Raw genomic sequence first — 13,247 nt, 5'->3', positions numbered from 1 at the left:
GTGTGCGGTGGACAGAACCCTATCTGGGGTGGGCTCACCCGCCAAGCCTTTGAGTTTTTAATTGAAAACATTTTACTGAGGCACAGTAGAGACAGAAAATAATGCAACATAAATTCAGTATAAAATATTAAAAAAAAAGAGTGTCATACATATCCAGGTATTTTCGCAAACAGAACACACCCACTTAACAAACTCCCTGATGAAGAAATGGACCATCACCATCACTGATGTGCCCTCCCCCACACCTTCTAGAACCTTCTCCCTGCCCCAGCCTCCTCCTGACATGAAGCTGCATTTTTATTTGCTGTGTGACATTCGGGAAACGACTCTTTCTGGGGCAGCTTTCAAAGGGGCACTTGCCCTTGTCCTAGAGGTTTGTTATGAGGATTAGGTAAACCGTGAATTGTGTGCCTGGAGGGGGGTGATGGAGCGCCAGGAGGTAGAAAAGGCTCAGTAGGTAGAGCTGCATCTGAGCATCATTGGGAAGATACCCCTGTGTGGTTTTTTGGCACAAGTATTTCAACTTAGCCTTTTATCTTTGGCTTATTTGAGAAACAACTTGAATGCTTGGCTTTTTTTTTTTTTTTGAGAGACGATGTAAGGTTAGTTCTTCTCTTTTGTGTTAGTGAGTCCTAAGTCCTAGTGTAACAACTTCCATCCTCACCACTGTTCTTCTAGAAAAAAAATGTGTTCGGTCTGATAGAGCTCAGAGACATGACAACAGCAAGCCGCCATGCTTTCAGTGTTTTCACTGTCAGCCTTCCGAGGGCGAGAGCTTGGCTGAGCACAGCGATGAGGAAGAGAACTAAGCTTTTTCCCTCTGCTTTTCTGAATTTCGTTCCGAAGCAGAATGTTCAAGTCCTGGTGTGTCAGAGCTGGCTGAGGCCTTAGGGAGCTTAGCAGAAGCACCTCAGCTGGGGAAAAGGAAGCTGAGATGCAGAGAAGTTGAGCCACTTACTGGGTCTCTCACACACAGAACTCTTGTTGCCTGGGCTACCAGCCCCGGGGTTACTCCCTTCAGCTGCCCTCCCTGTTCGTCAGGTGGCCCTCACTGTCTTTCCAGACCTCAGTCGCCATCAGGGTGGGGTGGGAGGTGCTTACACACAGCCTCCTTCCCTCCCCCTAACCTCCTTGGAATTGCCACCAGAAACTCGAGGTGGCATGGCATGCTGCAGAGAATGTGGGCTCTGGAGACAGACAACACCCTTCCAGCCAAGCTCTGTTGAGTAACACTGGCCAAGTCAGCCACAGCCTCCTTTTCTTCATCTGTGAAATGGGGATGATGGTTCTATGTGACAAGATTGCTGCGAGGATCAGTGATAGTGAATTCGAAGTGCCTGGTGGCTGTGATGGGTCCTGGGCGCAGCAGCCCGCCGGGCATGTTCAGGGGAAAGCAGCGGCCTGGCCAGCCCAGTCTGCATGCCAACCTGGGGATGTCTGTCTCCCTCCTTCGAGCAGAGAATTTTCCTGGTCGGAGAGAAACGTGTCCTTGAAGCACATCATGCAGCACATCGAGGCATCCCCCAACATCACCCACTACGCCCTGATTGGCATGCGGAAGTGGTCCAGCAAGACTGGGAGCCACGAGGTGCGAGAGCCCTTCTCCCGCTGCCATGTGCATGACTTCATCGTCTTGAACGTGGACTTGACCCAGAACGTGCAGTACAACCAGAACCGGTGAGCCCCGCCCGACCACGGCCATCAGCTCAGCCCGCGGTCCCAGGGCCTTTTGTCCAACCACATCCATCAGCTCAGCCCATGGTCAGGGCCCTTTGTCCAGCCACGTCCATCAGCTCAGCGCACGGTCCCAGGGCCCTTTGTCCAGCCACGTCCATCAGCTCAGCCCACGGTCCCAGGGCCCTTTGTCCAGCCACGTCCATCAGCTCAGCCCACGGTCCCAGGGCCCTTTGTCCAGCCACGTCCATCAGCTCAGCCCGCGGTCCCAGGGCCCTCTGCAAGGTGCAGCCTTACTCCTGGAGGGCGCTTGCTCCTTCCTTGCCCTGCAGGGCCTTCCTACCCATGGCACTGGCCTGGCCCCTTGCTTTCAGTCCTCATGGATTTTTCTTTTTTTTTTTTAGTATTTTTGTTGCATAATTTTAGGGGAGATTTGCATAAGACCATTCAGCTTCCTTCACCAGTTCACACGGTACCTTATTTAATGACTTCCGTTCTTCTAAGTGGTGTTTCTCTTGCTTTTCTGGCTCCTTCTGTGAACACATTACTTTCTAGGAGCTTGAGCCCTGAAGGAAATGATAATTTCCTTGTGTCCCTCTCTCTGGATCTAGTCGCAGAAGTGCTCATGTCTCAAGAAGAATCCAGTCGCTAATGTTAGCGAGCCCTCTACCTGCCAGAGAGTGGGTACATCCCCAAGAGTGCCTACAGAGGAGTGTCTGTTTTGGAGCAGACTGACCTGCTAGGAATGTGGGTTCTGCCGTTTGTCAGCTTTGACATTTAGGCAGATGACTCGCCATCTCTGAGTCTTGATTTCCTTCTGTAACAGTGGCTCATATATTTACTCTGGGAGACCAGTTGTCTTCTTTCTAACACGTAGATGAAGTGGCATTTGTTAAGTCCCCTTCACGGTACCTGGCATGGAGTGCCAAGCTCAGTCATGTCCGACTCTTTGTGACCCCATGGACTATAGCCTACCAGGCTCCTCTGTCCATGGGATTTTCCAGGCAAGAATACTGGAATGGGTTGCCATTTCCTTCTCCAGAGGATCTTCCCAACCCGGGGATCGAATCCCAGTCTCCCACATTGCAGGCAGACGCTTTACCATCTGAGCCGCCAGGGAAACAATAAATGTACTCTGGGAGGTCAGTTGCTTTTTAACACATAGATGAAGTGACATCTGCTAAGTCCCCTTCAGGGTGCCTGGCTTGGCGTGCATGATCCACACTCGACAGAGCTTCTGTGGTAAAAGCCTGAGTACACCCTGCCTTCCTGGTGCAGGGGCACCACAGCTTGTTTCCTTCTTGGTTTGCCTCCTGTGCCTCCCAGGGGAAGGTCTTTGGGGGCAGGAATGAGCTTGCTCATCTTCCCAGATACGGGGGTGTCTGGTGGCGGCGTGACCGTGAGCTAACTGGAGGCCGACCCGCCCCCCTCCTCTGTTCCCACCAGGTTCATGTGTGACGACGTGGACTTCAACCTGCGGGTGCACAGCGCCGGCCTCCTGCTCTGCCGGTTCAACCGCTTCAGCGTGATGAAGAAGCAGATCTCGGTGGGCGGGCACAGGTCCTTCCACATCACGTCCAAGGTGGGTGCGGCCGTGTGCTCGGAGAGAGCTGCTACCCGTGGTGGGAAAGCTGGTGGGGAGGCCACCCGGGCACCTCTGAGTCAGTGGGGTGGGCTTGACGGCTAGGAAGTGCTAGTGAAGGTTTCCTGCTGGGAGCCCTGAGAAGGGAAAGACTCCATCGAGTTTCCCTTCTCGTCTCCAGTTGTGTGTGTGTGTGTGTGTGTGTGTCTCCCTGCCACGTGCACACCACCAGCCTTCCAGTGTGCCCTTGCCCTCACCTCCCACCCCCACCCCACGCTCTCTCTCTGCGTGATTTCTTGAGCACATCTCCATCAGTGTCTTTGCTGCTCACTTGTCTGGCTTTTCTGCTGGGCAGAGCCCTTGGGGGTCAGATGTGGTACAGTGCTCTTCTTAGGTTCCCCGGGACAGCGCCTGCTAAATATTGCCTGAATGGGACTGACAGGCTAGCTTGATGGGTGTGCCATCTGCCCCAGAGACAGCCTCCAGGTGGGGGGAGACATGTCCTCAGTGATCTGTATCCTCCAGGAACCCGTAGGGTGCTGGCACACCCCTGCCTTGAAGGTCCCTTTGATCCATGGAGCAGAGTGGCAGAGATAAGCTGAAGAAGTAGGAGAACCCATTGAAAGGTGTCCATCAGAGGACTTAAGTAGTCTTATGTATGTGCACAGTCTGTTCGGCTCCAGCCTGGGAAATACGTTGGTGATGGAGTAAGAGATTGTGTGCTCAGAGGGCTGGGCTGTCGAGAGGAAGACCAGTGGGACTGGACAGGAGACAGAGAGGATCTGTAGGTCAGGGGGAAGGCTGACCCTTCCCAGGAGCTGACATCTCGGAATCTGGCGGAACACTGGGTCCTTGGGTTCTCTTTATTTTTTTCTAGACAAGATAGCCAGGTCTCTGCACGGAGTGGTCATTGTCTATAGTCGCTCATGCCGTGGTCAGTTTTCACACATCACACTTTAGTTAAGCCACATTTTCCTTAATGGAGAGCTTCACCGTGGACATATATGTTCTCACATCATGGTTGCACACAGCCATCCACGACGGGAAGGCCCACCCCGGGTCCCCGGGAGTGGCTGACGCCCGCCCATCCCCACGCAGGTGTCGGACAGCCCCATGGCCGTCGTGCCCGCCCAGTACATCTGCGCCCCCGACAGCAAGCACACGTTCCTTGCGGCCCCCGCGCAGCTCCTCCTGGAGAAGTTCCTCCAGCACCACAGCCACCGCTTCTTCCCGCTGTCCCTGAAAAATCTCGGCCACCCTGTGCTGTCCGTGGACTGCTACCTGAACCTGGGGTCTCAGGTAACCATCCGAGGGGGGCCCTGTCGAGTCCCTCAGTCAGAGAAGTCCCTCAACATGGGAGCTAGAACCCAGAACTTGGAATTATAGCCCCCCAACTCTGTCAGCTCTGGCCTGGCCCCCGCTTTACAATCGATAAGATAAAGGCTGAAAGAATTGAAATGGTGTGCCCCCATATCAAGGGGCTTCCCTGGTGGCTCAGTGGTAAAGAACCCACCTGCCAGTGCAGGCACAGGAGATGCAGGTTTGATCCCTGGGCCGGGAAGATGCCCTGGAGGAGGGCATGGCAACCCACCCCAGTATTCTTGCCTGGAGAATCCCGTGGACAGAGGAAGCTGGCCGGCTACAGTCCATGGGGTCGAAAAGAGTCGGACACAACTGAACCGACTTAGCACACACACCCTGATATAGAAAGTTAGGAATCAAACTTACTACTAATGCCAGAACATCTCTGATTCTCAAATGAGGTAATGAATAGATATATCTGGGTAAGTCTCGAAGTTGATGTTTAGAACATAACATTTGGAAATGACATTGAAAGCTGTGTTTGGTCCTCCAAGCCTGAGCTTGACCTGGCAGTTAGTGTGTGTTAGATGCAAAGCTCTAGCACAGTGCTGTGGGGTGTTTCATGGAAAATGACTTTTCTCATGGATTCCATTTTTTCCCCCCCAGATCTCTGTGTGTTATGTGAGCTCCAGGCCCCACTCTTTAAACATCAGCTGCTCTGACTTCGTGTTCAGTGGACTCCTGCTGTACCTCTGTGACTCTTTCGTGGGAGCTAGCTTTTTGAAAAAGTTTCATTTTCTGAAAGGTAACTTCTCGAGCTCTTATGGTGGACCTTGACTTGAATGGCTGTCATCACTGGCACCTCTGTGGAGGTGAACCCGGTCCTCATCCTTTTTGGCAACGAGTAAACTGAGACTCAGGCCTCCGTGGTGGCTCAGTGAAAGAATCTGCCTGCCAGTACAGGAGACATGGGTTTGATCCCTGAGTCGGGAAGATCCCTTGGAGGAGGACATGGCAACCCACTTCAGTATTCTTGCCTGGAGAATCCCATGGACAGAGGAGCCTGGTGGGCTACAGTCCACGGGGTCACAAAGAGTCAGACAGGACTGAGCGACTAAACAAGAACAGCAAAACTGAGACTCAGGGCTTGTGACTTCCCCGGCTCCCCAGGGAGGCACAAGAAAGCTGGGGTGGGATCCCAGGATGGCTCTTCCCCTCTACCTGTTTGCACAGAGATAAGACACATCCCCTTTCTTCCCAGTGACCAGCAGATATTTTCGACTTTTCTGTTGCTTTTCAGGCCAGGCTCTTAGCCTAAGCATGCAGACCTCCTAGACATTTTTCTTCTTGGTGGATGAGTTCTTCTTTGTCCTGGGCTGCTGCGTGCATCTTTACTTTCCTTCTAATCTTTCTCCCTCTATAGATGTTTTCGTGCTGGAGTGGTTGAGAGTGGGAAACGTTCATTCAGTATGACTTAAAAACACTATTTCCAATCCAGCTGGCATCCCTAATTGATCTTCACTTTTTCTTGGTTGGCCGTGACTCCCACCTTCCTCTCTGCGAGGTGTTGAGTGAGCATCGGGGTTGCATAAGCTTTGGGGAAATAGTCAGAGGTTTCCGCAACATTCTGTGCTCCTGGGAAACATCTTGTCTAATAGAAAGATAGGGTGTGGAGGTAGAAGGGTAGATGGTATGAACACCCATGATTATTGATGTGTGCTAGGGTTCGAGAGGAAGGAGAATTCACATTGCCAGGCAGGAGGAGAGGCAGGAGGCGCATGGGGCCTGGGCGGGCGGCCGACTGCGATGGGTGAAGAGGGCAGGGTTAGGCTGCGGGGCGGGGTGTTTCCCACCAGGGCTGGACCTGAGGATGCTGGTTTGTAATCCTAAGAGTCTTTCTCCTTCTCCCTGTCTGCTCAACTTCTTTGCCATCATTTCTTGGTTCCACGTTGTCTCATCTGCCAGACCTGCAAAGTCACACGCTCATCCGTCATCTGGCTAAGATGGCGAAGCAGCCCCTGGAAACAGGCGCTCGCTTGGACATCTGGCCCTTCCCTTCCAAAAGCAGCATCGTCTTTTGTTCTGGCAAACGGCAGCCGGGCGGGAGCTTTCCTGCGCAGAAACTGCCCTGTTCCGTTCACACACCTCTGCCGTTGTCCACACAGGTGCCACCTTGTGTGTGATCTGTCAGGACCGCAACTCGCTCCGCCAGACAGTCGTCCGCCTGGAGCTGGAAGACGAGTGGCAGTTTCGGCTGCGAGATGAATTCCAGACGGCCAACGCCAAGGAGGACCGGCCACTCTTCTTCCTGACCGGACGGCACATCTGAGGGTGGAGCCTGCCCAACCTCAGGCTGCTGAGGCTAAAGGAAGAATTAGAACCCCGGGGTGTCTGGACCGGGACGGGACCCAGTGGTGTTTGCTGCCACACCTTCATGGTAGGTGCCACGGAACCATAGGTCCCAGAGATGCGTGGAGACTTACTGAGAGCCACAGGGACGAGTGGATGGTGAGCAAGAACTCCAACCCCAGACCCCTAGGTTCCGGGCCAGACCCCACCGCCCTGGCCTGTATCGAAGTCCATTTTATGAAGAACAAAGTTTTGCTTACTGTCACGACATCCATATGCTTCCACGGACACACTTGGACAAACTTGACTTTCCTCTTAGTTCTGAAGGATCCCTCTTGGATTATTTTGTAGAGATGCCAGCATTTCAGATGATGGATGTGGTGTTGGCTAAGTAGGTTTCCCTCTAACCTACTCCAGAGCAATAGTCCAAAAGACCATTTTAACCATAAAGGCTAACACAAGGAAAAACGAAGTAGGTTCACTTAATTATGAATTGTGTAAGGTTACTCTTTTAGAAACTAGCCCAAAGGCATCAAATTTAATAAAGTAAAACAAATAGTTTCACTTCGGAGCAAATACGATTCTATTAAAATAGTATAGGGTAAATACCCTACCTCTTAGAAAGGGCAAAAGTGAAAAGAAACTTTTTTTTAAAAAACTACAGGGCTTGCAGGAAGGAAATTAGGGTTGCAGAGATTGACCTTGAGAAACAGAATTTGCCTTACAAAGGAAAGAGAGCCAAACGTCTTTCTTGAAACAAACAATGAAAACAACCAAAGCGATAGGGAAAGTAGCTGATAAGAACTAGACTTCTGACTCTAATTTATTGAAGCTCAGTTTTTAATCTCCTTGAATTGCTCGTCTTCTCTTCTGAATGTTTGGTCCTTGTCCAGAGAGGAAGGGGACAGACAAGGTCACGGTTGTACTGTGATACCTGTACTCTGCCTTGCCTGCCGGAATACATTTTAAACCAGCATGTTAGGGTGCCCCCTAGAGGCCGGGCCCAGGGCCAGGTGCTTTCACTATCTTGCTTACCCTTTCCAGCAGCCTTGTGCTGTGGCATCTTTCTTCCCGTTTGAAAGGTGAGCCAGTTGAGATGGAAACAGTGCATCGCCCCAGGATCACACAGCTGCAGACTCTGGGGAAGAAGAGAAGCAGAGCAGACTCCGGGGTCGGTCTCCCCAGCCCACCACACTGTTTGTGGAGTGGCCCGTAACCAGAGGAAGAGTTGAAAGGTCCTCAGAAATGAATCAGCAGAATGCATTCTTGTCCATCCATCTTAGACGTTTATAAGCACTCTAATGGATACTAATCCGAGAAGGAATTATGTTCAAAGATGATGCCAAAGAGTTAATGTCAATCTTTTCTTCCCTGAGGAAAAAAAAATAGTCCATGAGTATAAAAATTTTAGATCAATGTTTCTAAAAAAACGATCACTTTGTATATGTCATTATTCCTATTTTGGAATAAAAACTTACCTTTTTGAGTTCTACCTTCTTGAGTCTTTCATAAATGATGGCTTCTAGGCTGTTCTTCCCGTTTTATTTGTTAATTTAAAGTTGAAAAAAAACCTAACATCTCGTTTGTTCCAGCCTTATAAATAAAATTCATAATGCATGTATTGTTTCTTTGGTGGGAATGAATTGCAGTATCTTAGAGAACTACCTGCTTGAAATCTCAATGTGTGACAGAAAGGGTAGTTTGGGAAATAAAAGAATAAATTCTTAAAAGTAAGTGTATACTAAGATGTGCTCGTTGTTCAGCTGCTCAGTCATGTCCCACTCTTTGCAACTGCATGGACTGCAGCATGCCAGACTTCCCTGTCCTTCACTAGCTCCCTGAGTCTGTTCAAACTCGTGTCCATTGAGTCAGTGATGCCATCCAATCATCTCATCCTGTGCTGCCTCCTGCCCTCAATCTTTCCCAGCATCAGGAGATCTTTTCCAATGAGTTGGCTTTTCTCATCAGGTGGCCAAAGTATTGGAGCTTTAGCATCAGCCCCTCCAGTGAATATTCAGGATTGATTTCCCTTGGGATTGACTGGTTTGATCTCCTTGCAGCTGATGGGTTGAAGCTCAGGCTGAGAGAGTGTGGATCCCCAGGTAGGCAGGGCCCTGGGGGGCCAGGCCTTTGTGAATAAGACAGACTCACAGCAGCCCCCTCTCTGTGGCATTGTTTTGTCCCCACAGTCACTTGAGGCAGTTATTAGCAGATATGAGCTCCCTAGGACAATACAAAAATAAACTCGCAAGTAAAACTCATAACAAAAATAAAGGAAATGTTATAAGGGAGGAGGTGATAACCTCCATAATGAGTCAGTACAGCAAACAATCCTATAAAACAAGTGTAATTAAATTCAGGGGAAAAGATGGTGTTGTATCCAGGACCAAAAAAAACACAGCAATTACAGATCTTGGAAGTTAAAACCTCAGTGGGCAGATGAAATAGACCAGCTCAAGAGTGAAACAGACAGCTGGGAGGTGAGCCGAAAAAAGTCTAGAGGACAGCACAAGGAATGTTCCCAATCTCTGCTCACCCTTTACTTCTTCCTCCGTTCACTGTGTATCAGCTGCGCGGCCCTCCTGGACCTCTGGGACCACTGTGTATCAGCTGCCCGGCCCTCCTGGACCTCTGGGACCACTGTGTATCAGCTGCCCGGCCCTCCTGGACCTCTGGGGCCACTGCCAGGCCAGTGCCCACCTCTGCCCAGGGTGCTCCTCCCCCTCACATCTGCCTGGACCCCTCCCTCACTTCCTCTGGGCCCTTAATACTCAAAAGCCACCTCCTCAGTGTCGTCATCCCTCACTGAGTGTACCAGAACACAGTGTGTTTAGTTGTCTCTGCTTTTTTTCTTGGTCTTTCCCCTTGAAAGTAGGAATTGTATGAGATAGTTTCGCTGCTCTGTTCTCAGAGCCGTGATTATGCCCAGCACATGGTGGATGCTCGTGAAATGCCCACCGAGTGAATGAATGAATCTCTTCTATCTTAGCTGATCCCAACATGGGAGCTGGGGGTGGGAGCGGTCAGTGATGGAGGAATTGATAAAATGAGGGAAATTGAGCACAAATTCTTGGTTTACTAGGGGTAGAAGTGATTAACATAATTAGTGAAAAAGGAACATTTAAACATGTGTTAAAAACATTTAGAGTAGCTGCTAAAAGGGAAAAACTGGATGGCCAACACCTTAAACATCAAAGGGAAAATCAGCACTGACAAAATCAGTGTAGGAGTTGAGTGGGCTGGGGAGGGGAAGGGGGTAAAAAGCAAGAAAACTTGGGGAATAAAGAACATATCTAAAACTATCAATAATGAAATTAATTTTCTTGACTCAGATTGTGTCAAGAAAGCTAATCAGACTAGGACTTCATATTTAAAAATTAAATAGGCAATAGGATGTTTTAAGTTAAAGTCCCAGGTTCTACTCAGGGTGATAAGACTGTCCCCAAACTTTGTAAAAATGCCAACTATGAAATATGAATAACTCTGAGAAATATGAGAAGGGGTAAATTGTGTAATCAGAAGGGGAGACTAGTACATCTCTTGCAGAAGTAGAGAAAGAAGACTCACAGAAATGAGAGTTGGTCTACAGTAATTAGCCTTCAAAGAGGAGAGGATTCTTGTATAATAAAAATTCCAGAAAATGTTCTAGGATGGATAGTAGTGGTGGTTGCATACATCGTGAAAGTGCTAATTTTTATGTGTACATAAACACAATAAAAAACTCTCCCAGAACCTTGGGAAATACGGAATCCTGTACTTCTGCAAGGCCAGATAACAGTCACCCCAAAACCAGATAACGATAGTAAGTTCACACCAATAATACTGATTCTTTTTTCCTGAATGCTTTCAGCAATCTAAGACTCTTGCAATAAAGGAGGAGAAATCGTTCTCCATTTATATGGAGCAACATCGAGCAACATTTATATGGATGTCAGTGTTCTCAACACAGGATGTGGCAGTGCAGAGGGCATGGAATCTGAAACTGGGAGACTTGGGTTCGCTTCTTGGTTCCTTTGCCAAGTCAACCAGCTCCATATGTTAGCTATGAAATCAGCAACAGTGAGTAGCAAATTTTTTTCACCATATACTATGGTTATGTATTTTACTAGATGACTAAATGTCCATTATTTCATTTAATCATCACAATTAACACTTGAAGTAGATCATTGGTATCATTTTACACAAAAGAAACTAGGGCTCAGAAAGGCTAGGTGACTCATCTGAGATCACACAGGTCTCAGGTGACAAAATGAATCTAGATTCATCCCTGCACGTGTAAGGACAGTTCCATTAACATCACAGCTACTTCTTATTTTGAGTCATTTACTCCCACCAAATGCTGTATATTACTAGGTGCTGTTGGCTTCTAAGACTCTGTGCAATGAAAAATACTGATCCCAAATTTTCTCACTGAGAGGAGAGGTGTTGGGTTGCCTGTTGAAGGTGGTTCTGGGTTCATGCATGTACCACAGGCAGCACATAAGTACCATCCAGAGTCCAGGAAACCCCCAGCATCAAGGTTTAGAAACCACTTCCAATAAAGGTGTCTGCACTAAACCTCTCAGGTCTGGCTTCAGATTCTGCAGACAGCCCTCATTTCAGGGAAAACCATGAACCAAGGGCAAGTCCAGTGTCCACAGCTGCTGTTTCTTTTTCAGTCTACTGGCTTAAGAAGACTTCCAGCTCAAAAGGAATTAGCATTTTAATTAGTGAAACAGTTGGAAAGGCCAGTACAGAGTTTTCAAGTCCTTCAGGTCTAGAGGAGAAACAGAAATTCTGTGACTGCATTTGTCATTCGCCGAATAGACTGTCCCAGTTTCCTTGTGCCTTTTCTTCTAGAACTCTGGCGAGCAGCAGTTTTTCTCTCTTAGGATCTTTACTCCATGCAAGGTTTTTCCTTGGGTGGCAATCCACCCTGCCAGAAAGAGTGGGCTTTAGGTGGTGCTGAGTGGAATTGTGTTCCCCAAAATGATATATTGAAGTCCTAAGGAGAGTGAAAAAATTGGCTTAAAGCTCAGCATTCAGAAAACTAAGATCATGGCATCCGGTCCCATCACTTCATGGGAAGTAGATGGGGAAACAGTGACAGACTTTATTTTTCTGGGCTCCAAAATCACTACAGATGGTGACTGCAGCCATGAAATTAAAAGATGCTTACTCCTTGGAAGAAAAGTTATGACCAACTTAGACAGCATATTAAAAAGCAGAGACATTACTTTGCCAACAAAGGTCCGTCTAGTCAAGGCTATGGTTTTTCCATTAGTCATGTATGGATGTGAGAGTTGGACTGTAAAGAAAGCTGAGTGCGAAAGAATTGATGCTTTTGAACTGTGGTGTTGGAGAAGACTCTTGAGAGTCCCTTGGACTGCAAGGAGATCCAACCAGTCCATCCTAAAGGAAATCAGTCCTGAATATTCAAAGTTTTAAAGCTGAAACTCCAATACTTTGGCCACCTGATGCGAAGAGCTGACTTATTTGAAAAGACCCTGATGCTGGGAAAGATTGAAGGCGGGAGGAGAAGGGCATGAAAGAGGATAAGATGGTTGGACGGCATCACCAACTCAATGGACATGAGTTTGAGTGAACTCCGGGAGTTGGTGATGGACAGGGAGGCCTGGCGTGCTGCAGTCCATGCGGTCGCAAAGAGTCAGATACGACTGAGCGACTGAACTGAACCTTCAGTCCTTCAGTATGTGAATTTAATTGGAAATAGAGTTGTTGCTAATGTAGTTAGTTGAAATGAGATCATATTGGAGTCAAGTCGACTCCTAATCTACTTGTAAGTGGTGTCTTTATAAGAGAAAGAAACACAGGAAGAATGCCATGGGCCCATGGACACAGACTGGAGTGGTCTATCTACATGTTAAGGAATTCCAAGGATTGCTGGGGACCATCAGAAGCTGAAGACAAAGATTCTTTACTAGAGCTCCAGAGATGGGCCTTTAAGATCAGATCACAGGACTTCCCAGATGACTCAGTGGTAAAGAACCTGCCTGCCAGTACAGGAGATGCAGGTTCGATCCCTGCCTGGAGAAGGAAACCCACTCCAGTATTCTTGCCAGAACCCCATGGACAGAGGAATGTGGTGGGCTACAGTCCATGTGATCTCAAAGAGTTGTACATGGTTTAGTGACTGACCAAAAACAGCAGGGGCATCACCGACTCAGTGGACATGAGTTTGAGCAAGCTCTAGGAGATGGTGAAGGACAGGGAAGCCTGGCGTGCTGCAATTCATGGGGTCATAAAGAGTCAGACATGACTGAGCAACTTAACAACCACCACCACAGGCGCCCTCAGCCAGTGCCACAGCCCAGCCACGCAGGGCAGAGAGGGGCTGTCC

General features: G+C 48.8%; 1 protein-coding gene across 5 annotated transcripts in view; it reads left to right on the top strand.

Annotated features, from left to right (window-relative positions):
- Positions 1–8,526, top strand: part of GREB1 (growth regulating estrogen receptor binding 1) — a 134,545-nt gene extending 126,019 nt beyond the window's left edge. For all 5 annotated transcript variants that reach the window (XM_019970689.2, XM_019970688.2, XM_070799123.1 and 2 more), the window contains exons 29-33: positions 1,459–1,677; positions 3,121–3,256; positions 4,355–4,555; positions 5,225–5,363; positions 6,724–8,526. In XM_019970689.2, the coding sequence (XP_019826248.2) occupies positions 1,459–1,677; positions 3,121–3,256; positions 4,355–4,555; positions 5,225–5,363; positions 6,724–6,887 (859 nt within the window). In that variant the 3' untranslated portion in view covers positions 6,888–8,526. The remainder of the gene's footprint in view (positions 1–1,458; positions 1,678–3,120; positions 3,257–4,354; positions 4,556–5,224; positions 5,364–6,723) is intronic.
- Positions 8,527–13,247: the final 4,721 nt, after the last annotated feature.

Source organism: Bos indicus, chromosome 11 (genome assembly GCF_029378745.1).
Source record: "Bos indicus isolate NIAB-ARS_2022 breed Sahiwal x Tharparkar chromosome 11, NIAB-ARS_B.indTharparkar_mat_pri_1.0, whole genome shotgun sequence".
NCBI lineage: Eukaryota > Metazoa > Chordata > Mammalia > Artiodactyla > Bovidae > Bos > Bos indicus.
This window is presented reverse-complemented; position numbering and strand designations above follow the sequence as displayed.